The sequence below is a fragment of the Leptodactylus fuscus genome, chromosome 4 (assembly GCF_031893055.1).
Source record: "Leptodactylus fuscus isolate aLepFus1 chromosome 4, aLepFus1.hap2, whole genome shotgun sequence".
NCBI lineage: Eukaryota > Metazoa > Chordata > Amphibia > Anura > Leptodactylidae > Leptodactylus > Leptodactylus fuscus.
Window position 1 is genome coordinate 156,540,975 of NC_134268.1, and position 27,208 is coordinate 156,568,182.

At 42.7% G+C, this 27,208-nt stretch overlaps 2 protein-coding genes across 2 annotated transcripts in view; both read left to right on the forward strand.

Annotated features, from left to right (window-relative positions):
* Window positions 1-27,208, forward strand: part of CNTNAP2 (contactin associated protein 2) — a 1,390,705-nt gene that overhangs the window by 1,359,295 nt on the left and 4,202 nt on the right. The window contains exon 22 of the mRNA XM_075271239.1: window positions 11,652-11,879. Within this exon, the coding sequence (XP_075127340.1) occupies window positions 11,652-11,879 (228 nt within the window). The remainder of the gene's footprint in view (window positions 1-11,651; window positions 11,880-27,208) is intronic.
* The window catches only part of LOC142200711 (carboxymethylenebutenolidase homolog), a 187,409-nt gene that overhangs the window by 121,780 nt on the left and 38,421 nt on the right, over window positions 1-27,208 (forward strand). The gene's annotated exons all lie outside the window — the stretch shown is intronic.

Consider the following 27,208-nt stretch of genomic DNA (forward strand, 5'->3'; position numbering starts at 1 on the left):
TATTCTTTGAATTCCCAGTCAGACAATGGCACTATATACCAGTAGCAAAAATTGTGGGTGCACGTAACCCCAATATATTCTTTGAATTACCAGTCAGAAACTGGCACTATATGGCAGTAGCAAGAAATGAGGGTATTTGTAACCCCAATATATTCTTTGAATTCCCAGTCAGACAATGGCACTATATACCAGTAACAAAAATTGTGGGTGCACATAACCCCAATATATTCTTTGAATTCCCAGTGAGACAATGGCACTGTATAGCAGTAGCAAAAATTGTGGGTGCACGTAACCCCCATATATTCTTTGAATTCCCAGTCAGACAATGGCACTATATACCAGTAGCAAAAATTGTGGGTGCACGTAACCCCAATATATTCTTTGAATTCCCAGTGAGACAATGGCACTGTATAGCAGTAGCAAAAATTGTGGGTGCACGTAACCCCCATATATTCTTTGAATTCCCAGTGAGACAATGGCACTATATACCAGTAGCAAAAATTGTGGGTGCACGTAACCCCAATATATTCTTTGAATTCCCAGTGAGACAATGGCACTATATACCAGTAGCAAAAATTGTGGGTGCACGTAACCCCAATATATTCTTTGAATTCCCAGTCAGACAATGGCACTATATACCAGTAGCAAAAATAGTGGGTGTATATAGCCCCAATTCTATTTCTAGGGGACTTGCAGGGTATTTCTGAGGTGAAGGTGGGGGGGCACACCGTTGGAACGGGGATTTGGGGTGTATATATGGGGTATACGGGAATACACTGTTAGTGTGTTCCATTCAGGATCCTGGGAAAGCTGGGTTGCGGCGATTGAGCCTGTCAGTGCCACGTTACACTGACAAGCTTCTCCCTGGAATTGAAGTTATATGTAAGCCCAATATATTCTTTGAATTCCCAGTGAGACAATGGCACTATATACAAGTAGCAAAAATTGTGGGTGCACGTAACCCCAATATATTCTTTGAATTCCCAGTGAGACAATGGCACTATCTACCAGTAGCAAAAATTGTGGGTGCACGTAACCCCAATATATTCTTTGAATTCCCAGTGAGACAATGGCACTGTATAGCAGTAGCAAAAATTGTGGGTGCACGTAACCCCAATATATTCTTTGAATTCCCAGTGAGACAATGGCACTGTATACCAGTAGCAAAAATTGTGGGTGCACATAACCCCCATATATTCTTTGAATTCCCAGTGAGACAATGGCACTATATACCAGTAGCAAAAATTGTGGGTGCACTTAACCCCCATATATTCTTTGAATTCCCAGTGAGACAATGGCACTATATAGCAGTAGCAAAAATTGTGGGTGCACGTAACCCCCATATATTCTTTGAATTCCCAGTCAGAAACTGGCACTATATACCAGTAGCAAAAATTGTGGGTGCACGTAACCCCAATATATTCTTTGAATTACCAGTCAGAAACTGGCACTATATAGCAGTAGCAAAAATTGTGGGTGCACATAACCCCAATATATTCTTTGAATTCCCAGTGAGACAATGGCACTATATACCAGTAGCAAAAATTGTGGGTGCACGTAACCCCAATATATTCTTTGAATTCCCAGTCAGACAATGGCACTATATACCAGTAGCAAAAATTGTGGGTGCACATAACCCCCATATATTCTTTGAATTCCCAGTGAGACAATGGCACTATCTACCAGTAGCAAAAATTGTGGGTGCACGTAACCCCAATATATTCTTTGAATTCCCAGTGAGACAATGGCACTGTATAGCAGTAGCAAAAATTGTGGGTGCACGTAACCCCCATATATTCTTTGAATTCCCAGTGAGACAATGGCACTATATACCAGTAGCAAAAATTGTGGGTGCACGTAACCCCAATATATTCTTTGAATTCCCAGTGAGACAATGGCACTATATACCAGTAGCAAAAATTGTGGGTGCACGTAACCCCAATATATTCTTTGAATTCCCAGTCAGACAATGGCACTATATACCAGTAGCAAAAATAGTGGGTGTATATAGCCCCAATTCTATTTCTAGGGGACTTGCAGGGTATTTCTGAGGTGAAGGTGGGGGGGCACACCGTTGGAACGGGTATCGGGGGTATATATCGGGTATACGGGAATACACTGTCAGTGTATTCCATTCAGGATCCTGGGAAAGCTGGGTTGCGGCGATTGAGCCCGTCAGTGCCACGTTACACGGACAAGCTTCTCCCTGGAATTGAAGTTATATGTAAGCCCAATATATTCTTTGAATTCACAGTGAGACAATGGCACTATATGGCAGTAGCAAAAATAGTGGGTGTATATAGCCCCAATTCTATTGCTAGGGGACTTGCAGGGTATTTCTGGGGTGAAGGTGGGGGGGCACACCGTTGGAACGGGTATCGGGGGTATATATCGGGTATACGGGAATACACTGTCAGTGTATTCCATTCAGGATCTGCGGAAAGCTGGGTTGCGGCGATTGAGCCTGTCAGTGCCACGTTACACTGACAAGCTTCTCCCTGGAATTTAGCTCTTATAAGAGCTGTTGGTTGTCTTCTCCTTCCTATCCTAGCCTGTCCCTGCCTACCCAGAATCTAACCCCTAGCTAACTGGACGGAAACCTCCGTCCCCGGTGAATTGCAAGCTCAGAATGACGCGAAGCTGGGCGTCGCTGTTCTTTTAAATTAGAGGTCACATGTTTTCGGCAGCCAATGGGTTTTGCCTACTTTTTTCAACGTCACCAGTGTCGTAGTTCCTGTCCCACCTACCCTGCGCTGTTATTGGAGCAAAAAAGGCGCCAGGGAAGGTGGGAGGGGAATCGAGTAATGGCGCACTTTACCACGCGGTGTTCGATTCGATTCGAACATGCCGAACAGCCTAATATCCGATCGAACATGAGTTCGATAGAACACTGTTCGCTCATCTCTACTTACTAGATGTGTCTGTAGACTAAAACAGGTAATATACATTATTTTAATGTTGTCCAAACCTACCAGTTGGACCAGTCAAAGTCTAATGTACATGAGGGCTTCAGACTCCTGACACCTTGTTCACAGGGAAGATGTCTGGTGTCTGGCAATGTCTTATTCACCTCTCCATTCTGACATGCACTCTTGGCCAAGCCTAGCACGCATGTTTTTGCGGGTTAGGAGAAATAACTTTTCCCACCTTTGAACCCTATTTAGCTCTCTTACATTATATCCCTTTGTCACTGTAAAGCCTAAAACTGATGCTTGAATTTATTTTTTAAAGAACTTATACCATACCCATTCACCTCCGTACATCCCAACCCAGCCCCCTCCCCCCCCCCCCCCATACCCACCATTCTCCTTGCTTTGGCAATGCCAAAAGTCCATTTGGACATGCCAATAAAGCTTTTTTGATTTGTATGCCTTAATTTAGTTTGCAGGAAAGTTGAGGGACAACACAGGATTCTCCTAAGGGGGCATATCATTACTAATTATTCCTTTTATTACAGACCACTTAGTTAATTAGTGACCACTAAGATGATAAGACGCTTAGTAAAGACCTGTGAGACTTGTACCTCACAAATATCTGGCATAGATCCCAGCAACTAGAATAATGATTCAATCATGAACTTCGAGTGCTGACTATGCGATCACATACTGCAATGCAACCCAATTACTTAGCTTAGGGCAGAAATAAATCTGGGCTTGACATGTCTGTTATATCATGTCAAGGTGATGTGAAAATTTATATGTAAGAATAAAACCTTATGTAGGGTTTGTCCACTTCTCAAAACATCAGCTAGACAGCGCCACTAAAAATTAAACAGAAAAAACCCCACACACATATATATATATATATATATATATATATATATATATATATATATATATATATGTTATATATATATAAGCAGTTTATTTGTTATTAACTCTATATTTTCAATGAACACTTTACAGATAAGTTATTACATTAGTAAAAAAATCAAAGAAAGTATAGGAATATCTATCACTCCTTAAAGAGGACTTTTCATCAGATCGGGCACAGGCAGTTCTATATACTGTTGGAAAGCTGACAGTGCGCTGAATTCAGCGCACTATCGGGTTTCCCGATCTGTGCCCGGTGTAAAGCGCTATCGGTCCCGGTACCGTAGCGCTTTACAGTCAGAAGGGCGTTTCTGACAGTTAGCCAGGGACGACCTTCTGCCCAGCAGCGCCTATCGCGCTGTGCTGTGGAGCGGGGAGGAACTCCCCCCTGCCGCTCCTGATAATACTCGTCTATGGACGAGCTGTGTGAGCAGAGGGAGGGGGAGTTCCTCCCCGCTCCACAGTACAGCGCGATAGGCGCTGCTGGGCAGAAGGGCGTCCCTGGCTAAGTGTCAGAAACGCCCTTCTGACACTAAAGCACTACGGTCACGGGACCGATAGCGCTTTACACCGGGCACAGATCGGGAAAGCCGACAGTGCGCTGAATTCAGCGCACTGTCATCTTTCCAGCAGCATATAAAACTGCATGTGCCCGATCTGATGAAAGGTCCTCTTTAAGAAGAGATCACCTTAACAGTCGTATGGAGACTTAAAAAAGCCAAACTCCACTGGGAGATTATGGGAAAAATATGCACATCTGTTTTCCAAGATGTAAATAGGAAAACAGTGCCTCTGTGTAACATCTCTGCCAGTTCGGGTCTCTGCACCACCCTCTGCTCGCGTGCGCGGCGCGTGCTGAGGCGTGTGCAGTTTGGTTCATGGCTTAAAGTTTTTGGTCGCACTGTGTGAACACGGCTCTACTGCTGTGATTGTATTTGCACCACACCCGTCTTCTGCCCTTGTTTGTCTCTGCTCCTCTAATGGTTAATCTGGCCTTTCCCTGTGATTGACAGCCTGCCTTCCTGTCAACTCCAGGGGCGGGTTCTTCCTCCCTATTTAGCCTTGGTTCTCATTCACACCAGTGCTTGCTATTGCCGTGTGCATTCTTGCTCTTTACTGTCCCTGTTTTTGCTTACACTATTATCCTTGACCTTTGGCTTTCCCTACTGACTATTCTTTGGACTCCGATTTGGCACTGCATCGCTTGACTGTTACCGAACCCTGGCTAGCTGACCTCTCTTTTGTTGTCCATCTTGTCTGCATTTTGTGTTTCACATATTCAGGGAGGGACTGTCTTCGTGGTTGCCGCCTATTACGTAGGATAGGGCCTGGCAATAGGAAGGGAAAGTTGGGGGCTTCAGCTTAGGGCTCACTGTCTCTTGTGTCCCGTCCCAGGGTTCAAACAGTTACTGGGGAATTGCGGTCCTAGCAATTGCCTTACACTCTGCTTGCTGTCCTCTAGGGGCAGCCCCTTAAACATCATGCCCAACTTTTTCAACAAGTCTTAATGCTATGATGCGGGGTTTAGCCAAATCAGTGTCCACAGCTGGGATACTGATTTGGCTTAACCCTGCATCATAGCATTTAGGCTTGTTGAAAACGTTGGGCATGATGTTTAAGGGGGATGCTCCCAGAGGGCAGAAAGCAGAGGCACTGTTTTCCTATTTACAGCTTGGAAAACAGATTTGCATATTTTTTTCTGTAAAAACAATGTCATATTAGTCATAAATACACCCTTATGATGAGTCCATATCTTGATTTTTTTTTTCTGATGCTGAACCTATATTTATATACTAATGTAAACCATTTATTGTAGCAAAAGGAAGAGTGTTCTTAAATATGTAGTACCATAGGAACACAGTAAACTATCGTCACTTATTGAGGACATGGGCACATTTTAAAGGAATAATATAACAAAACTATTTACATTGGCATCCTGGCCGGATGACATGATGTGAGCCTAGCTCTGCTTTCGAACATTATTTTATAAGTTATTACCTACCTGGCATTGCAAAAAAACATAAATAAAGACGTAACCGCATTCTCAAATATTCCTTCGAAGCTCAGACTTTAGTTTTTTACACATAAAGGAGCTCTCATACAGCACACAGACTACAGACTACTGTCTTCACATCCACCTCCAGCTGTCTGCTCTTCCTGGAAACCAGTCATTGTGAGATAATGACTTCCTTCAATATCCTTCTAATAGGAAGAATATATACCATACATATGAAAGCAGCTCATGACAGTGCTAATAGATGTTAGTTTAATATAGAATGTAATTCATATCCGAATAACATGGCATCATTGAGTTACTGTTGTAATTTATAACCAGGCCATGGCAATTCTCGGTACCACACCAGTTTTCTGTATATACATATACAGCATCTACCTACCAGTAGTTAAAGGCCTTGACATGACAACTTGGAAACTCATATGACAAAAGTAATAGAAAGTCTGTACCAGTGAATATTGTTCCCAAAGGCAAAAATATTATTTCTTCTATTTGGACTGAAGCTCGTGCAGAAAATTTCCCCAGCGCTAGCACATTTTCCTTTTAGAACTGCAAGCAATGCATTTGTATTTTTAGATACCATTTTGCCCTTCAAAAAACTGAATTAGAATTGTGTTATTTTCCATCTGTTCTTTCTCTGCTTATCTATACACATCGATATCACAGTGGGGAATAGTGAGTCAAGGCATCTTTCACAGCACCAGAGCTATTTCTAGCATGCCTCCATTGTATGTTGTATTTACAGCAGCACATTGGCAGGAAGACAATTAAATAAGCAATAAAGTTGCTGGAATTGTGTTAACTTACTGTTATTTAACATTGAGTAGAAGACGGCATGTCGAATGTGTGATTGTATTTCTTCCCAAATCCATTTTCCTACTAATGTGCTTTATGAGTTATTATAATTTATTTCAATGTGACATTTATTCCATGACATAAAAGAGATCTTAGTACAAAAGGAAATACAAAAAACAAAAAAGTACAATAAATATGAAGTAAGTGACAGACTGGTATAGATGGAGAGAGGACCCTTCCCACAAGGACTTACAATCTACATTATAATGCAGGTGCTGTTTGTAAAATCCAGGATGTCCTGTAATATTGATTTCCTTTTATCGGTAATAAAAGCAGAGTGTACAAATACAATGCTAAAAGCATCAGTTCAGCGTGTCATAAAGGTCATATGAGCAAGGTCACATATCCTCAATTCACATAGTATATTTACTTCTATACAGTAGTCCAACCTCAAAAACAGATCCATTCTTGATTTCTACAGCAGAAAATACTGTATATCCCTTGGGTAAAAGTGAGAGAATTTGAGCAGTTTGTCACAGTGAGTTCAGATCTATCTAATAAGTTATGTTACAGACAGTTTATGTATGACAAGGTGTGGGTAGGGTAGTAAGCTGCCAAGGGTATCACTTCTATTGAGGAGAAATCATTTACGGATAAAGACATATAGAGGGATACCTTTTTATTTTTTTTATTTTTAGTATCAAACATATAAAGTTTATTGAAAATAATACAAAACTACTAACGTTAACATACAAAGCCATCCACAACTTGTCCCCTCCATATATCTCCAACCTAATCTCCCACTACCTGCCCACACGTAACCTCAGATCCTCTAATGACCTCCTACTCCGCTCTGCTCTCATCCGCTCCTCACACAACCGTCTCCAAGATTTCTCCCGTGCATCTCCCATACTCTGGAACTCCTTACCAAGACACATAAAACTGACCCCCTCAATCACAGGATTCAAGAAGGCCCTGAAGACTCACCTATTCAGGAAGGCCTACAACCTCCAATAACACTACTGTCACCACTCCGCCATCTGAACAGTCTCTACCCACACCTTTGTCTTTATCCCTCTTCCCTCATAGACAGTAACCCCTCACGGGCAGGGCCTTCTATCCCACTCGGTCATTGTTATTTTTTTTTTTAATGTAGATTGTGAGCCCCACATAGAGCTCACAATGTACATTTTTCCCTATCAGTATGTCTTTTTTTGGAATATGGGATGGAAATCCATGCAAACACGGGGAGAACATACAAACTCCTTGCAGATGGTTTTTTGCCCATGGCGGGATTTGAACACCAGGACTCCAGCGCTGCAAGGCTGCAGTGCTAACCACTGAGCCACCGTGTGGCCCACTCGGTCATTGTTAGTATTACCGTATTTTTCGGACTATAAGACGCATTTTTTTCCCCAAAAATTTCGGAGGAAAATGAGGGTGCGTCTTATAGTCTGAATGTGGGTTTGCAGCATGGCCGCGCTACTGCCACCGCTGGTTTTCTTCAGCGGCAGTAGCACGGCAATCCGCAGGCCCCGGCAGCTAAGACACTCCCTGGCATCTGCTGTAATAGACCGGCGGATGCCGGGGAGTGTCTTAGCTGCCGGGGCCTGCAGATTGCCGCGCTACTGCCACCGCTGGTTTTCTTCAGCGGCAGAAGTGTGACAATACTGCAGGCCCCGGCAGCTAAGACACTCCCCGGCATCTGCCGGTCTATTACAGCAGATGCCGGGGACTGTCTTAGCTGCCGGGGCCTGCAGATTGCCGCGCTACTGCCGCTGAAGAAAACCAGCAGTGGCAGTAGCACGGCCATGCTGCAAACCCACTCCTCCACCGCAGGTCCCGGCAGTCAGTTAGCCCCCCCCCCGGCCTCATACCTTTAGTGATGCAGGCCGGCTCCTGCACGGCGAGGCCGCAGGAGCCGGCCTGTTCCGATGACAGCCGGGAGCCTAATGAAGGCTCCCAGGCCTATCATAGATATATATTACTATCGCGGCTGGTCTATGACCCTCCGCGATAGTAATGTATAGAATCTCCCATAGACGGCAATACACTTGTATTGCCGTCTATGGGACTTGCAATCAAATGATTGCAGGTTCAAGCCCCCTAGGCGGGGGATATTAAAATAGTAAAAAAAAAAAAAAAAAAACCACTTAAAAAAAATATAATAAAAAATAAAATAAATAAAAGTTCACCTCCTTTCCCTAGAATACATATAAAAGTATAACATTACTGTGAAACATATACATTAGGTATCCCTGTGTCTGAAAATGCCCGGTCTACACCTGGCCCCACAAAAAAAACGCCCTATACATCCCCGTACAGCTGCAGGGTCACCTGTCAATGTGGCCTTGCAGCTGTTCCAAAACTACAACTCCCATATATTAAATATTTTACCATTTTTTGCCTGAAAATTTTTTTTCCCTATTTTTCTCCTCTAAAACCTGGGTGCGTCTTATAGTCCAGTGCGTCTTATAGTCCGAAAAATACGGTATATCTGTTTGTATATTCTGTGTGCTGTATGTAACCCCCAAATGTAAAGCACCATGGAATTAATTGTGCTATATAAATAAATTAATAAATAAATAATAATAATAAATAAAATTTACAACATACACAAAATTATGGGTAGTTTATGAGTGGAAAAAATAAGACAAATTTACTATTCTGAAAACCTTGTAGCAACCTTATGCCATTTGTAAGAGCAGCCATTTACTGTGGGCAGTTGTTACTTTTGGACAACAGAAAAAAGTCGAAAAGTAAAACCGCTCAAGATTCTTTTGCACTTTAGTCAGAAACGCTCTTTAAAAGCTTCTCTCCTTTTTTTTTTAGATTGTCTCTTTTGATAGTACCAATAGTACTGTAGTTTTGATAATGAAGTGACAGGCAGCAAAAAAGTGTATAATTTTCATGGATTTTAAAGGAATTTAAAATTATCTACATTTGTAGACAACTAAAAGTTAAATTTTTTGCAAATATGCTCACTACCATTGGCTCGTAACAGCGGCGTTTACGAGCGCTCCCATTGAAGTGAATGGGAAGTGTTCGGCAGTCTGCCGTAATGCCGGCGTGTACGGCTCTCATACACGCCCGGCGTTACGTAGTCTGAATGCACCCTAAGTGTCCGTTTACAACCATGTCTGTTTTTTTAAGTGTTTCAAAAAAATCCTACATGCAGGACTTTTCTGTTTGAATAAACGGACAGCAAGTGTCTGTTTTTTTTAACATTGAGGTCTATGGTCAATGGACAGTAACTAATAGCCATCAGTTACTGTCCATTTGTATCCGTTATGATAAGTGTCCGTTTTTTTGGGTTTTTTTAAACTGACATATTCTGTGCGGACACCAATGGTAGTGTGAACCCTACCTTAGTGGTGACAGTCTTTTGTTTTGATTGGCTGTCAGTGACACATGAATGCAGGAACTTTCTATAGACTGGAACTTGTTAGAAGCACAGCCATGATTTTCATATTCTGAACAGTTTGTCAAGTAGGAACGGTTTGGCCCCGTTCACACGGGGCAAGAGGGGGCGGATTTCGATCCACGTCATAATCCGCCCCCTCACAATAGTGGTCTATGTAGACCGCTAGAGCTCTTTTTTCCATGAGCGGAATCAGGTGGATTCCGTGGCTGATTCAACCGCGGTGTCTGCCTCGCAGCAGCACGCTCCGGACTAGACTCATAGTCGAAAGTCGCGGCAGGCGGATTTTGGCCATATTCTAACGTGTCAGAATCATCATCAAAATTCACCTTCTGTGCCCCGTGTAAACGGGGCCTTAATGCACAAGAAGTTAACCTGGCCACAATAAGGAAACCATGGTAACTCTAAGTCACCATAAGATGGTTAGAGAAAATCTTTAAAACTTAAAAATGTTTAACTTCTAATTCACCAGTTTAAATGTGGCTATTAGTCATGGGAAACCCCATTAAGCTGGGGTGACATCTGCATTGGGTATTTGCTTTTTTTTAATGTTTTCTCAGAGGATGCAAAAAACAGAAAGCAAACCATGGAATGGATAAATTACATAACAAACACCAATGAAATCTGGCACACCCTGTTGACTATTAGGGTGTGTCTGGCTTTCATCATGGTGTCCATCAGTCTGCAAGGTAAAATACTGCAGAATGCTCCACCATTTTGTGTGGTGTCTTTAATGGAACCTGAAGTGGAATCACCTATTGTGAGCTTATTACTTTTATATTAAAAAGACCCATGTTATAATAAAATACTTATATTATTAAAATAGTTATATATTATAGTCAAATAGACTGTAGTACATACTACATAGTGTAAGGTCATTAACCATAGACAAGTACCTGAATTATGTAATATCTTTGGTAAAGTCTCAATACTAGTTCTTGAACATGGTGTGCATGTCTCCTTGTTGGGAATAACTGTTATGTAATCGCTCTCTTATTCACTGATATCACTTGGGAAGAGGCTGGTTCCTGTCTGTGGTATACCGCTGATTTCTGCAAGGTCAGAAGGCGTCATGCTTCAGAGGAGCCAGACCCAGATATCGACCACATCTGCAGCTTTTCACTTTCAGATGCCTTTGATCTGTTTAATTCTATTCAGATCATTCTCCACAATTGCATGCAAAAAGGCTATTATTTGAGCACTGAATACCACCTTGAACAATGTTCTCATAATAGCTATAGTTACGGCATAGGATTAGAAAGGAAAGTGTATCATTGAAAAGGAACTATATTTATAAATCTATAATATAATCTGCATAAAGAGCCAGTATGGTAAATAACATACGGACAGACTTTCTTCGAGTCATTTTTCAGAAGCTGAGTCAACAAGAGCTGACTACTTAAATGCATGGGAGTATTTATTGGCCATTTACCAAATATACCTTTAACCAAGGCCCTTAGCCTTTATCTGCACCGCAATGCAGAAGATGTACCTGCTTGCATGCAGTTCTGACTGGCTGACAAGATTGACCACTACTCAGATGGCTTCTATATACATCCTGTAAAATGCAATGAATTGCTAACTCATCGGTTTTCTTTTGTATCTCCAGAGACTGGGACTATAGACCAGGAAATCCAGTCCTACAACACTCCAGGCTTCAGCGGCTGCCTCTCCAGAGTACAGTTCAATCTTATAGCCCCACTCAAGCTTGCCTTAAGATCAAGAAATAACTCCCAGGTACAGGTAGTGGGAGAGCTTGTGGAATCGAACTGTGGTGCATCGCCGCTGACCATCCCTCAAATGGCATCTGACAACAATCCCTGGCATCTGAACTCAGGTACTGCTTCTGTTTACTGCTATTCATACTGGAAAAGTAAATCAGGAAAAAAGACTTGGGGGTGTAACAATAGAGGGTACAACATCATGTGGGCCCTGGTGTCTGGGGACCCCTCTGCTACTCCCGGGGACTGTAGTGCTATAAATGACGCATATCTGTTGGGAGGCACAGATTTTGCATCAGGGTGTAGAAGCTTCAAGTTCTGCCTCTGTTAGATATGAAATATATATTATGCATTTCAAATTTTAGTATTGTTTTATATATTTGAATATACATTTACTCCTCTGAATTTTTTATTTGCAGCTGTAATTTTGCTTTATTATATTTATATTCCAAGCAAATGCCTATACTGATAATTTATGGCAATGTAGTCCATGTTCTGAGGTAGTGGTAAGGTTGATACTATCATCATATAACTAAATTCACTCTAAAGAATGGAATCAGCCCTCTTCCCCAGTCTGACATTGTATTGTTCTCTTAACCTAAGATACAGGACTGCTTTATACTAGCCTGCTAAGGGTTCTCTATATGTGGCTCTCAGGCAGGCTGAATACCTCTATCACGAAATTCTATCTGAGGTCTGCAATATGAGTAACATAGATAGTGATTGGCTATTAATGTATTATGCTTATATTAAGTCCTGAGGACGAAAGAGCTTGACGCTGGTTATTACTGGTAAAAAAAAAAGTAGGCAAAACATCGCAAAGGACAGAGATGAGGAGGAAGATGTGGTTTAGAATAATAACCCTTCAAATAAAGGTAGCCATACTCCTTAAATAGCTGTCAGACAAATGTGTCTTTAGCCTACAGCTATTGCTCCCAATCCCCCATACACCTACACTTTAGGCTTGGCTGAGCATGCATGTATTCTAAATGAAGAGAGGAAAATAATCCCCCGCCAAGCTCCTGTGAAAACAAATGAGTTGGGCATGTTCCAATCCAACAAGCCCAATCCTCGTATCCAGCAACATCTGTCATCAGGAGAAAGTCAGGACACCCCGGGACACAATAGATGGTCGACCAGTTCTGAAATCAGCATATTTGGCTGACATTTATCTAATGGGTATGGCCACCTAGCTCATCTTGGTTGATTTTGTCTTAATATGTTTGGAGGATCAAAAAAATTGTCTTGTGTTACTTGCAAATTGTTTTAAACCATAACAAATATAACTTTACATACACTCCTCAAGGTTTTACACCTTAGGGAATAGAAATAATTTTTGATTGTTTAATGGCAGCAGCAAACATGATATTTTTCTCTTGGCGTTCTACCAATACAGTCATTCTTCTCTGTTAATTAGACACAACACATTAACTTGATGGAATTACATTTACATATTCTGCAGATGGGTCTAGAGATCGTCTTGGAATCTGTAGATTTTATTTGAAGAATATCAACAGAAATCTCAGACTTCAATGTAGAATAATCAGCAACACTGCCACTAGGGCCGTCTCCAGGTTTGTGTGGGCCCTTAGGCGACAGAGGGCCCCTATAATATCCTATATTGGCCCCTGCACACAGTATTATGTCCCATAGTGGCCCCAGTACACAGTATTATGTCCCCATACTGGCCCCAGTACACTTACCGATCCCGGCCCCTGCCAGGATCGGTAAGTATATAGGGCCCGTTACCGGCTGGAGTAATTCATATGCTATTCTCAATGAAATGAATGGAAAAGTTGTAAGGCATTTTTTGAGGTCGATATTTAGTCAAATTCTGCCTCAAAATCCACCTGCAAAAAGCCCTTCATGCATCTGTCAGAAAAGTAAAAATCCTGACAGAAGAAAGCTTTTGTTATGTTTTTTTTTATAAGAGGGTGAATATAGACGACACCAGATGGAGGGGCTCAGTGGTCCATTGTTCTCATCCTATGATGGAAAAGAGCAATAGACATTAAATAACAGTAATGTGAACTCATCTTTAAAAGGGGTTGTCCAGACAGAGAAAGGGGAGGCCTAGAAAGGCCTAGCAGCAGGAGGCGCTGTGAGGACTGAGGAGACATAGCAATGGCTGTATAACATGGTGATGGTGATGATGCAGCCAGTCAGTTCCTCACTCTTCACCACATAGTCCTCACTCTAGTTGCAGGAGAAGGGAACAGGGCAGCTCTGAGCAGTCAGTGAGATAATCTTTCCCCCATGCTCCTGACCCTGGGACTGTGGACTATATTTACTTATTCAGATCTCAATGCCACCATATACTACTTTACACCATTTTACAGCCTGTAGCAGGTTCTCACAGTCATATCACTGTCACATGACACAGGATTCTTCTCTTCTTCTCATGATTTATTCTTCTCACAGATTCTTCTTAGGGCCCCTTCACACGGAGTTTACGCTCCGTATATTCTGTGTACGCTCGGTGTATTCTGTACATTTTACACGTGTAAAAATACACGTGTAAAATGTAGTTAGCCATTGAGTTCAATGGCATGTTCGTATAATGCGCAAGACGACGCGCATTATACGAACATGCCATTGAACTCAGTGGCTAACTACATTTTACACGTGTATTTTTATACATGTAAAATGTACAGAATACACCGAGCGTAAGCTCCATGTGAAGGGGCCCTTAGAGAGCTGGGCCAGATACCCGAGAGGGTGGACAGTTTTAACTGTATACCCATGTCTTGTAGTTAAAACTGACTGCATGGGCAAAGAAGAGGCAACCAGCACCCGGGAGCCGAGTGGGTACCTTCAGGAGCACTTGCCCGGTTATACTGTGCTGACACCGGCCCTGACTACCACTATAACAAGTGTTTACCATTAGAGATGAGCGAATAGTATTCAAACGGCCGTTTCAAATACCTCGCTCCATAGGAATGAATGGACGCAGCCGGCGGCCGGCCGCTAAACCCCCTGCGCGCCGGCCGCTCCTATTCATTCCTATGGCAGTGTGGTATTCGAAACTGCCGTTTCGAATAGTATTCTCTCATCTCTGTTCACCATACATGTCAATAGTACTGTATTGCTGAAGGTTTTGCTGAAAGGTAGGTGATAAATGTATGATTGGGATCCCCACTGGTGGACCTGCACGGATTAGTAAAACGCTCCCCCTGTACCCCTGTTGTGGAGAAGTTTGTGTGAAGTGTTGGAACTGCTTCCTTTTAGTTTTTATGGAACTGATGAAAATATCTCAGCGCTTTGCTCCATTTTATCTCCTCCAGAATGGGGCTTGGGAGTCTAAATCTAGTAATAAATGGAGGTCCTACAAGCAGGACTTCTGCAATCATATATATCATATATATCCTGTGGATAGTTGATAAATAACTTTTTATTGGATTCTGACTTTAATTATTAATCTATGCAAGAGATTTGGTGTCCCCTATCGCAAGGATCCATAAAGCCCTGTTTAACCACTTCAGTGCCGGGCCAATTTGTGGTCCAGGACCAGACACATTTTAGGTTTATTTTGTATGTGCGGTTTTGAGGGCTGTAACATTTTTCCCGTATGTCTCAGTCAACTAATTTTTGCGTCTTTTTTCGGGGACACATAGGGCTTTATTTTTATGTTATCTTTATTTTCGAATGTGTTTTAATTTTTTTTATATCCAGGAAAATATAAACAAAATAGGAGGTAAATTGTGTCTGGTGTTCAATTATTATTATTTTTTTTAATTTAATAACACAAAGTGTCACTGAAAAACTTTATAATATAGTTTTTCCTCTCTGTTACGGTAATTTTTATTTTGTATGGTGTCGTCGGGGGTGGGGCTATAACCTTTAATAACGACGTTTTATTAGCGTATTATTTATTTATTTTTTATTATTATTTTATTTTCATTTTTTTAAAACTTTTTTATTATATTTTTATTTTATTTTTTTCCAGATTGTGTCCCCATAAGGTGATAAGAGACCTTTGGGGACATCTCATCACTTATTTTATTGTACTGGAGGGTGATTTCTCCTATAACTGGGGCTGCTACATTTAACCTCAGTTGCAGGAGAAATCCAGCCTCCTGCACACTGTATATACAGCTAACTGAGCTGATCTGGGTCCTGTAGGACCCAGCAGCTTTTGCAAGACTCTGATCCCTGCGGATCACGTGTCTGCCGGGTCAGAGGGCAGCTGAATTATGGCAGCATCCATAGCTGTGTATACAGCGCTCATTGAGCGCTGTATACACAGCGATCGAGATGGCAGGGAAGGCAATAAATCTTCCCTGTCTTATGTCTGGGAGCTCCAGCTGAAGTTACAGCCGGCTCCTATTGAAAGCAGCTGCACGATCTCCGTGCAGCTGCTGTGTTCTGATGGACGTACAGGTACATCCGGTCAGAACTAGACAACCACTTCCCAGACGTATATAGTCTATGGGCGGTCCGGAAGTGGTTAAAATGTCTTGTACGCAATGATCTTTTGTACAATTTTATACACTTTTATAAATTACTGGGGTTAAGTTTTTAAAATTTAAAATTTCGATAAATTCAAAAAGTGTTTAAAAGTGTTCAGAAAAAGTGTGGTGTGAACAAACTCTTAGTGAATTCTGGTTTCTTTGTGATCGTCATGAAATTATAGCGGTGTATCATAATAAATCCGTTACTGAGAAATCCATAAATGAAAGACACCAGGATAGCTGATCTCATTATTCTCAGTGACAAAAAACAACTGTTACCATGGAGACCTTCATCATCTAAACTATCTCCTGGATTTATTGCCATTAAAATGACATTATTTTGTATCATTTATAAATGAAATATAATCAAAAACAAAGAAATGACTTTCCAGAAGCATCCATAGTCATTTATACAGACCATATAAAATGCAAGGCTGACACGAGATGGTGTATTCTATTGAGAAAGCTGCTTTTATGGATAAAGTCAGTAGGACATTCGAAAATGCAAGTTCCATCACGCCTTATATATCTGTACCTGTTTTGAAATGAAGAGAAAAGGATATGTAAAGGAGCCCATGATTTTTTGGGAAAAAAAAAATTCTATTCACCTGTGCCCGGCATTAGTTACATGTCAGCTGAGCCTGTGAATTTCATTGGGACTGGTCACCTATCTAATGCGTATGAGGTCTCTCAACTGTCCCATTAATCCAAGGTCTAATATTCATCGATTATGGAAGAATCTTTGCTGACTTGTGTTACTTGCATAGCAATGTTGTAAACCACCAGTATCCGTATGGGGATAAATAACCTACAATTAATAGCTGCTCAGTCTTTTAGGAGGGAAGCTGGAACAGTCTCTGTATCTGATAGAATAGCCCAAAGCCCACATCGATTTCTGGAATTAGATATTGGTCACAGAGAGAATCACAGAAGATTTAAGTAGATTACATTGATAGCCCATATTGTGCAAGACATTTCACTCAATAGGGTTTCTAAAATGAGTTTCCTCAGGACGATGTTCTGTTCAATGAGATTAAAAAAGCATTTAACCTTTTCATGTCAGAGAGTAGTGTTGTGTTCTGTTTTATGTTAGAGAATACCGTATAAAGAAACCTTAGTATTAAGATCTCAAGATGATAAGAACTCGCCATCACTGTACTACCTTAGTGTACCGTACATAGTAAAATAAAACATCAGCAAACACAAGTTTGGTTCTGGTAGATGACATTTCCCTTTCTATTCCATACACAAGTCATCTTTGCTATTCTTTATACTTTATTTTAGTAAAATGTATAGTTTTTAATAATAAGAAAGTTATGACAGTCTAGGCAGCTAATACAACAGCCTGCAATGTGGGTCAGACACATGTGTGGTTGAATGCATACATGCTGTATTTGGCTGCAGCTCCCTTTACGGCAGCGACGTCCATCATCCAGCACCAGGACAGGATTGAAGAGTAAGGGCCTGTTTACACTGCCGAACTTGTTGCTGAATTTGAGACAGATTCTGACTTAAATCTGCCGCTTGTTTTGATGGGAAGCAAATATTCATTTCCCAAGCTGCATAGGGCCCAGATATTTGAAATAGTAGCCATGAAAAACAGAATGTTTTCACTAAAATCTGTCATTTGCACTTTACGGAAAGTTACCTGCACCGTCTGCTTTCGTGCTCCCTCTAATTTCACTGTTACTGGCTCTGCCAATAAAATATCACAATCGGGAATATGCAGCCAATAAGGAAATAAAAGGAATGTATAATCTATTTTATTTTTACCATTTTTACTAATTAAAACCAGTTGCTGATCTGTTTTTATTATTAGTTCATTTCTTATTCTATTTTCTGTACAAGATGGCAGGGGAAGGGACGGCATGTTGTCTGAGTGCTGAGATGCAGTGATACGACCAGCCACTATACAGGGGATGAAGTTTTCTGGTTTAGGCATTATATTATATATAGGACAGGTGCTGGAAGCTGATCAGTGTGGGGACCAACTGTTTCCCCATCCTACCAATTAGGTATTTGTGGCCTAGCCTAAGGATAGACCATAAAAAGCCTAAGCCTGGACAACTGCTTTAACATTTGAGTCAGAGAAGTGGTTTGGCTGTAAATAAATGGAATAAATTGGTCCAGCGTTTCAGTCCAATGAGGGCATTTTTCAAGTTCCACAGTTTGCTATACTGGAATCTCATGGCCAATCATGTGACACTGGCCTCCTCCGCTATATATTTAGTGCTATAGGTACAGATTATTTATTTTTATTTTACTTACTTATATAGCACAGATATTGTCAGTATATACAAGACTACAGACACCATCGTGGGGCCCGTATACTTGGCAGAGGATTCCTAATGACTGCATATGAGTCTATATGCATTTATACAATCTGTACACACCTAGTTTAATGTACGTTGATTGTTAATTATGGATATTTAGCACTGATAGTATAGCTGGGTGATTGTAACCTAAATCAAAATCAAAAATGATTAGACATTTTACCTCAATTACAACTAATGGCAATTATTTAGGCCACATTCTTTTTAAGCCACACACTTTTGCAGTATGATGACATTGTCGCGAGGTTCGCCCAGCAGTTTTGTTTGGACTAAACCGGAACTGCTATTATACTCTGGGGTCTCTTCAGAGGTGATCACACATTAAAAACAGTATTACTTACCTCTCCTGGGCTGTGACACAGATCCCCCTTCTCTTCTTGAAAAGATCCCAGAGTATGATAACAGTTTCGGCTCAGAACAGTGAATACAATGCAGTGCAGTAATATTTTGTGCAGCAATACTTACAGGAGACGTCTTCCCACATTTCCACCTTATCCACAATATCTGGATATACTCACTTAAAATTGATGCATAAATAAATACATACATATATAAATAAATAATTAATAAGGACACAACATGATAAGTAGCCTGTGCTAGGAGTAACACCGGATCCAGGAGAGGTGAGTTAGTAACAGTGTTTATTGTGTTTCTTCACCTCTCGAGTCTCTGATTATTATACTCCGGGGTCTGAAAAAAAATTGTGAAATCGCTGCCTCTTCCTGGCTGTGGTGAGGCTGAATTCCAAGTGGGGAAAAAAGCCCAATCCTCAAGCGCAGGGAAGAAGCAAACAGACAACCAAAACCTACCCCCCTCACTTCCCCCAGCAACACCCAACACTGCACCCCAAACCCCGCTCACCCTACCTATCCTCCCCATCATCAATCTAGTATTTATCCTCTATCCTATTACTTCAGCTAGCAGTAGGCAGCGTAGTGCTCTTGAGACAGGGGTAGCCAGGGACAGGAGACTGCGCAGGAGCCACAGACATCAGGTCAGCTCTCAAGGTTACGCGCATCACGTTATCCAGCTTTGGGGCGGGTGGAGGTGGACAACAACGCCAAGTGACTACTTAGGATAGGGGGTGACCGCTGGAGCAGCGCTGCGGCTGATAGATGACTGGTGAAGCGCCCTGTCTCCACACAGCCGCCCTAAGCGCTCTCCTTCCCTGTCATAAACGCTAAGCCAGCCCAGGAGCTGAGCTGTTTTGGGTCTTTTTCAAATCAATCTTTCTTGGACTGGCTTAGGTCAGTCAAAACACCGCCCCTCCTAATAGTGCCGCCTGAGACGGCTGTCTCACCCCGCCTCGATAGAGGTGCAGCTCTCATGCTAGGTGTAAGCATCCCAGCATAGTGATCAGGCCGGTGAATATGGCTCACATGTTGACTGAGTTTCACGGATGAAACTCAGTCGCGTGAATGGCCTCAAAGGCTCAGTATAACACCAGCTCATACTCATACAAGAAACTACGCCATTCATGAGCTGGTGTGATCTATCAATACAAAAGATACCCTTGTAATTCCAATACAATCAATTTCACTATTTGTATAGGTTGCATGGTTGCAATACAGTAAGTGGTTTAACTTAGCCTGTTTTTGTTTCCAAGATCATAGGCAACTTCAAAGGCAGGCATACTCAATATGTTGTTAAGAACCGATTTATTGTGTTGCAGTCTTTCGTTATTTGCTTTGAATTTTTTTGCAAAAAGAAGATATGAGAAAAAATCCTGAGACTGGTTTACAGGATGTGAATAATCAATTTCATTCTCTTCTCATTGTTATTCTGCATCTTCCTTAGATTCTATTCATCTTCTAAACCCGGCCTTCTCTTGCAGCTCTCGCTACTCTGTGTTCATTTCTTTCCAGCCAAAAGGGATTTTAGCAATTACAACATATCGATGAACTGCAGTAAATAAAAGCAAAGTCATTAAACACCAATATCACACAATGTGATTCTAAAGCAGTTAAAGGCCTGTTTTCCGCTTGTGAATCTTCTTCTTTGTTACCAAGATATCACTGGTTTTGTCAATATGCGAATGGTGATAGATTCCCTTTAAAGTAGAAGAAATCCTAAGCCTACAGTTAACTTTCAGTGGATGTGAATGCAGTCTTATTTATTCATATACTTGATTTTTCCTCTTCTTTCTCTGCTCTTGTCAACTTCGCCCACTTCTTCCTGAGGTGGGGGCTGTTTGGGGGAGGGGGTGTTTGAAACGGTTCTTAATTAACTATTAATATCATTTTAACTTGTTATATTTTCTTTTTTTATATATGTTCATTGTAATTTCACATAAAGCTATTTTCTTTTTTAATTTTTAAAATTGACTGGTAACAAAGACTGGTAAAACGGTAACAGACCTTCCTCAGCCACTGATAGTGTCAGGATGAGGAGAGGAAGTGGAGCTCAATGGGGACCAAGAGATTGGTGGCGGTATCAGTTCAGCCATGTGTTCCCACTGACAGTCAATTTTGAACAACTAGAAAACCCCTCTAAGAGTCCATTAATAACATCCATGTACTGCCCAATTTCATACTTTAAACCCTTAAGGGTTTTGTTTTGGGGGGTTTTTGCCTTTAGTAGGGGGCTGACCTAGTTTATATGCTAGGTCTTTCTCTGATGACACATTTCCATTAACAGTATGTACTATTGTCACCAAGTTTGGACATGGACTGCCAGAAAGTGAGTTCTTGCAATCGTTCCATTTCTCTTTAGACACGGTAGTTTCAGACCCCACATAGTGAAAGATAGCAAACAACATGTTTTTTTTTTCTGCAGCATTTTTTATTGCGTTTTCGCACAGTATTCCTCTGCGGACTTTCTGAAAATGCCGCATTTCCACTGTGGGTTTTTTCTGCAGTGTACAGATTGGATTAGCCAGAATCCCATTCACTTTGTAGTAATGTAATGTCAAATTCTGCATTTTTGCAATGTGGAGCTTCAGCCTAAAGCAGTTTTCCAGTTCCAAACTGAATTTTTCATACTGATGACCGAAGGTGTGACTTAACGCTCCTGTACTCCAATGCAAAATCCGGGTGCCCCAACTTACCATGTGCTTCCTACATGTCTTCTTACCTTGTAGGGAAGCCTTTGGGCACCCTCAGACATGCCTCTGTAATCCTCCTGGTGCCAGGAGCTGTTAGTATACTAGGAGGGAGTGCAACATTACGGCTGAGTTCACATAGAGTTTTTTGGTCAGGAATCCGCCTCAAAATCAGCCTCCAAAAAAAGCCTCCCAATAGAAACCTAGAAACCTATTGGGAGGCTTTTTTTGGAGGCTGATTTTGAGGCGGATTCCTGACCAAAAATCTCTGGATGAGCTCAGCCTACTTCTACACAAGTAATAGGAGCGGGGCATATCAGTGATTCCAGAGTATTGAAGCTCCTCTCCTATTACCTTGAACAGCAGTAGTGCTGCAAGAAATTCAGTGCATAGCTTTATAAGTGAGGCAAATAACTAATGAATTAATTTATTTATTTTTAGTAAGCGGAATACCTCAGCTGTTGCTTGCATGCTCCATGAAGCTTGCTGTTTACCAGAACATCTGACTGCATGTTGTTATTTCCACAGTACAAATGTTTTAGGCATTTAGTTACTTAGATACAGAAGTTACATTGTCTCTGGAGAGTTTTATCAACTCTTCACAGCGGCTATGAAATTAGTATGCTGTATGCTGCCATAAGTAAATAAGTCTTAGAAATAATACCACATATGTCAGGAGCTTAAAGATACAAAGGAAAACTTAGGGGAGTTACCTGATAACGTCAACTTTTAATTTTTAGAAATAGTGTCATTTGCTTCACAGGATTAATAATCTAACCTTTTAACCTCCTTCAGAAAAAAAAAAAAAACAGTATTAAGCTGAGGCCCCACGTTGCAGAAATGCAGCTTTTTTTGTTGCAGATTTTGCTGCAGATTTTTGAGACAAAGCCAAGAATGGAAGATTATAAAGATAATCTGTTTTCCCTTAGCCCAAACAGCAGCACAAGATGGGGTATTCCTGCCCCTGTGTACTGTAAGGACAGGTGGAACTTTTAATTAGCTAACAGTTTTTCCCCCTATAAGAGGCCAGAGCGACCTCCTCCCCCCTGTGTTAGTCAAAAAGTATAAAAGGCAATATAACAATACAAACATTACCATAAACAATGGGAGGGAGCCCTGTGCTGCTGTTTGGGCTAAGGGAAAACAGATTATCTTTATAATCTTCCATTCCCCCTACGCCAAACAGCAGCACAAGATGGGGATCTAGCAAGTAAAATCCCAACTAGGGTGGGAGATCTTGGCAAGCAGATGCCAAGACAGAATGTCCGAAGGCTGTGGCCTCTGAGCTGCGCCAGTCCAATCTGCAGTGTCTGGCGAACATCAGATGAAACCTCCAGGAAGCAGCAGAACATATCTGCTCTAAGGAGAGCGAGTGTCTCTCTGACCGGGAAGTTGGTCCAATTCTGGTACTGGTAGGTCTTGAGCGCGAAGAGAGCAAGCGATGGCCTCCCTGATCCATCTTGACAGGATGGCTTTAGAGGCTTTAACACCTTTGTTATGGCCGTAGGTATTGATGAGCAGGTTCTTCGAAAGGAAGCTGTACAATCCAAATATATGCGCAGATATATGCGACCCTAGGACAAAATCCCTGGATGAACCCAAGTTGAACCCTATCAGGGAAAAAGGTAATGAATGGCTCCGAGGCAGCCAAAGCTTGTAATTCTCCAATCCTTTTGGCAGAGGTAATTGCCAACAAGAAGGTTACCTTGTAGGCGAGATATCTCCAGTCCACTTCTGTTAAGAGTTCAAAGGGGGGGAGAACAAAGCCCCTGAAGAACCGCAGCCAAGTCCCATTGCGGGACAGGGGGCTGCATCTGAGGGCGGAGCCTAGAGGCCCCTTTAAGGAATTACTTTAATAGAGGATCTTGTTATAACCAGGTCCCTAGAAGAGCGGAAAGTGCTGAAACATGAACCTTCAGGGTAGCTGGAGTTAGCCCCTTATCCAGGTCACTCTGTAGGAACTCCAAGACCGATTCGATAGCAGAGTTATTAAGCTGCCTATCCGAGATCCTTTGGTAACTCCTGTTAGTTGAATCCGCTCTTGAATGGGCCAACGTTCTTAGAACGGCCTGGGATAATCGTCTATCTCCGTATACGATGCGGTCAACCTCCAGGCCATGAGGTTGAACCTGTCCAGGTCCTGGCAGAGCTGTCAGTTCAGAATTACCAGGTTTTGGACTTGTGGAAGCCTCCAGTAGGTCCCTTGACTCATTAGGATGAGGTGGGTAAACCATGCCCTTTTTTGGCCAGAACGGCATGATCACTATTGCCGAAGTCTGGTCCTGCCTGAGTTTCGCCAATACCTTCAGAATAGGAGGAAAAACGTATGCCAGTTTGAACCTCCAAGGTATTGAAAGGGCATCTACCGCCAAAGGATTGTCTTCCCGGTAGAGGGAGCAAAACCTCGTCACTTTGGCGTTGTACTGGGTGGCCATCAGGTCCACCTCGGGGAGACCCCACATCTCAGTGAGATGATGAAAGATGTCCGGATTTTAGGGACCATTCGCCTGTCGTCACCAGGCCTCTGCTTAGCTGATCCGCAAGGATGTTCAGCCCACCTCGAATATGAACCGCTGATAGTTGTGAAAGATTCCTCTCCACCAGGAGAATATTAGATTTGTCACCTGCAGAAGCGAGGGGGATCTGGTTCCCTCCTTGTTTGCTGATATATCAGACTGCTGTTAAGTTGTCTGTTCTCACTCTCACAGCTTTCCCTTGCAGGTGGGGTGCAAACATTAGAAGCACACGGTGCACCGCAGTGAGCTCTCGCCAGTTGGACAAATGAGCCTTCTCTAAGCTGGTTCCAGGTCCCACGTACCGGGGTCTCCCCCAGAAGCACTCCCCATCTTGTGAGGGAGGCATCTGTGGTCAACAGGGTCCAGGATGTCTGGACCGTGGATTTCCCATCTCTGAGCTGGGACCACCAAGCCAGTGATCGATGGGTTCTGATGGATAACTGGATAGGCCTCTGTAGCCCCGAAGGACTGTGGTTCCCGACTCTCAGGATCTCGCACTGTAAGGGGCGCATGTGCCATAGGGCCCACAGAACTGCCTTGATGGCTGCGGACATGAGACCTAGGACCTTCATGGCGGTCCTGATAGTAACCTTCTGGGTTGTGGATAGGTGATGAGCCGCTTGACCAATCTTCTCCTTCCAAGGAGGAGGCAGGGAGATCATCATGCTGAGAGAATACAAGATAAACCCCAGAAATTGAATCGGGGTAGATGGAACCACTACCGACTTCTGCCAGTTTATTAGCCAGCCCAGCTCATTTAGGAAAGCCACAGTGGATTCCAACTGTGTAGCAAGCACCTCCTTTGACCGGGCTTTTAGGAGCCATTTGTCTAGTTATGGGACAATAAGATCCCTTGGAGGCGCAGGGCGGTTACGACCGGGGCCACTACCTTTGTGAAGGTGTGGGGGGCCAAGGATTTGCCGAATGGGAGAGCTGTCTAGATAAAGTTGCTTGATGCCCTGAAGAGGGAGGGTCCTTACGTATTTGTCTGGCTTGAACAAGTTGAAGGACCGATGGATCTTGGATAAGCCGTGATCAGGTGGACATATGATGAGACCAAATAGCCTACCCAGCCGATCTAGATGTGCTCTCCTCAGAGAGGGAGGCATAGGTAGTCAACAGGGTCTGGCGTTAGCTGGACCGTGGACACTCTCCACCAGAGAGGGATGCATCAGTGGTCAACAGGGTCCAGATAAATTGGACCGTGGACTCTACATTCAATTTCATGTTCCTCCTATGGAACGCTTATCTGGATGTGCTCTCCACCAGAGAGGGAGACATAGGTAGTCAACAGGGTCCGGCCTTAGCTGGACCGTGGACACTCTCCACCAGAGAGGGATGCATCAGTGGTCAACAGGGTCCAGATAAATTGGACCGTGGACTCTACATTCAATTTCATGTTCCTCCTATGGAACGCTTATCTGGATGTGCTCTCCACCAGAGAGGGAGACATAGGTAGTCAACAGGGTCCGGCCTTAGCTGGACCGTGGACACTCTCCATCAGAGAGGGATGCATCAGTGGTCAACAGGGTCCAGATAAATTGGACCGTGGACTCTACATTCAATTTCATGTTCCTCCTATGGAACGCTTATCTGGATGTGCTCTCCACCAGAGAGGGAGACATAGGTAGTCAACAGGGTCCGGCCTTAGCTGGACCGTGGACACTCTCCACCAGAGAGGGATGCATCAGTGGTCAACAGGGTCCAGATAAATTGGACCGTGGACTCTACATTCAATTTCATGTTCCTCCTATGGAACGCTTATCTGGATGTGCTCTCCACCAGAGAGGGAGACATAGGTAGTCAACAGGGTCCGGCCTTAGCTGGACCGTGGACACTCTCCGCCAGAGAGGGATGCATCAGTGGTCAACAGGGTCCAAATAAATTGGACCGTGGACTCTACATTCAATTTCATGTTCCTCCTATGGAACGCTTATCTGGATGTGCTCTCCACCAGAGAGGGAGACATAGGTAGTCAACAGGTTCCAGCCTTAGCTGGACCGTGGACACTCTCCACCAGAGAGGGATGCATCAGTGGGCAACAGGGTCCAGGTAAACTGGACCATGAACTCTTCATCCAATTCCACTTTATTCCTATGGAACTTTTCTCTAGATTCGCCCCACTAGTGAGAGAGAGGCATTTATAGTCAACAGGGTCCAGCGCTAGCTGGACCATGGACATCCCGTCCTTAAGATGGAACACCACCTGGATGAAAGACAAATTTTGAGGAATAACTAAATTGGCTTGACCCAGACTGCTGAGTTTTTTTGTCAGCTGGATGACACAGCCTCCTCCATCCAATTCCTCATTGCCCGTATGGAAATCTCCTGTAGATGCGCTCTCTACCGGAGAGGGCTGTCTCTGTGGTCAACAGGGTCCAGACTATCTGGACATGGACATCCAGCCCTTAAAATGAAGCCCCTGCAGGCCCCACGGGTTGTGATTCCAGGCCTCAGACTTACCTTCTGCAGGCCGCATGCGCTATATGGCCCAAGGGACTGCAACTGCAGACCCTGACATAAGATCCAGTAACCTTTGGCAGTTAGGATGGAAACCCGCTGTATTACCTATAAATAATGCACTGCTGATATGATCTTTTCCCACCTAGAGGAGGGAGATTTTCAAACAGACAGAGTCCAGCATGAAGTTTAGAGACTTTCTCCATGTGAATGGACCATGAGAACCACAAGTACCTTATTAACTTTTTTTTTTTTTTTTTTTCACGAATGCAAAGTGCAACTGGGATTGAACCCAGGATACTGTGGATTCAGGCATACAAGTCTGTAACCCTACAGATTGAGCCACTAGGGCTTCTGTTTCTAAGTAAGACCTCTTATGAAAACTGGGAGAGGGAACCTTACCAGAAATCTCATGTACTCCTTCACTCAGGAGATGACAGCAACAAATGATGGGATCCTAGCTGGAGGACCCCGGACTGACAGCAGTGCAGACATGCATAACCTTACAACAAAATGCCTTAGAGCATCCACCATCATGTGAGCAATAAGCAAATATGCACCTAATAAGTAATGATAGTACATAGGTATCTGAACCCTTCTTTTAGGTTCACAGCATATAGTCCCCGCTTAGGAATTAAATGCACA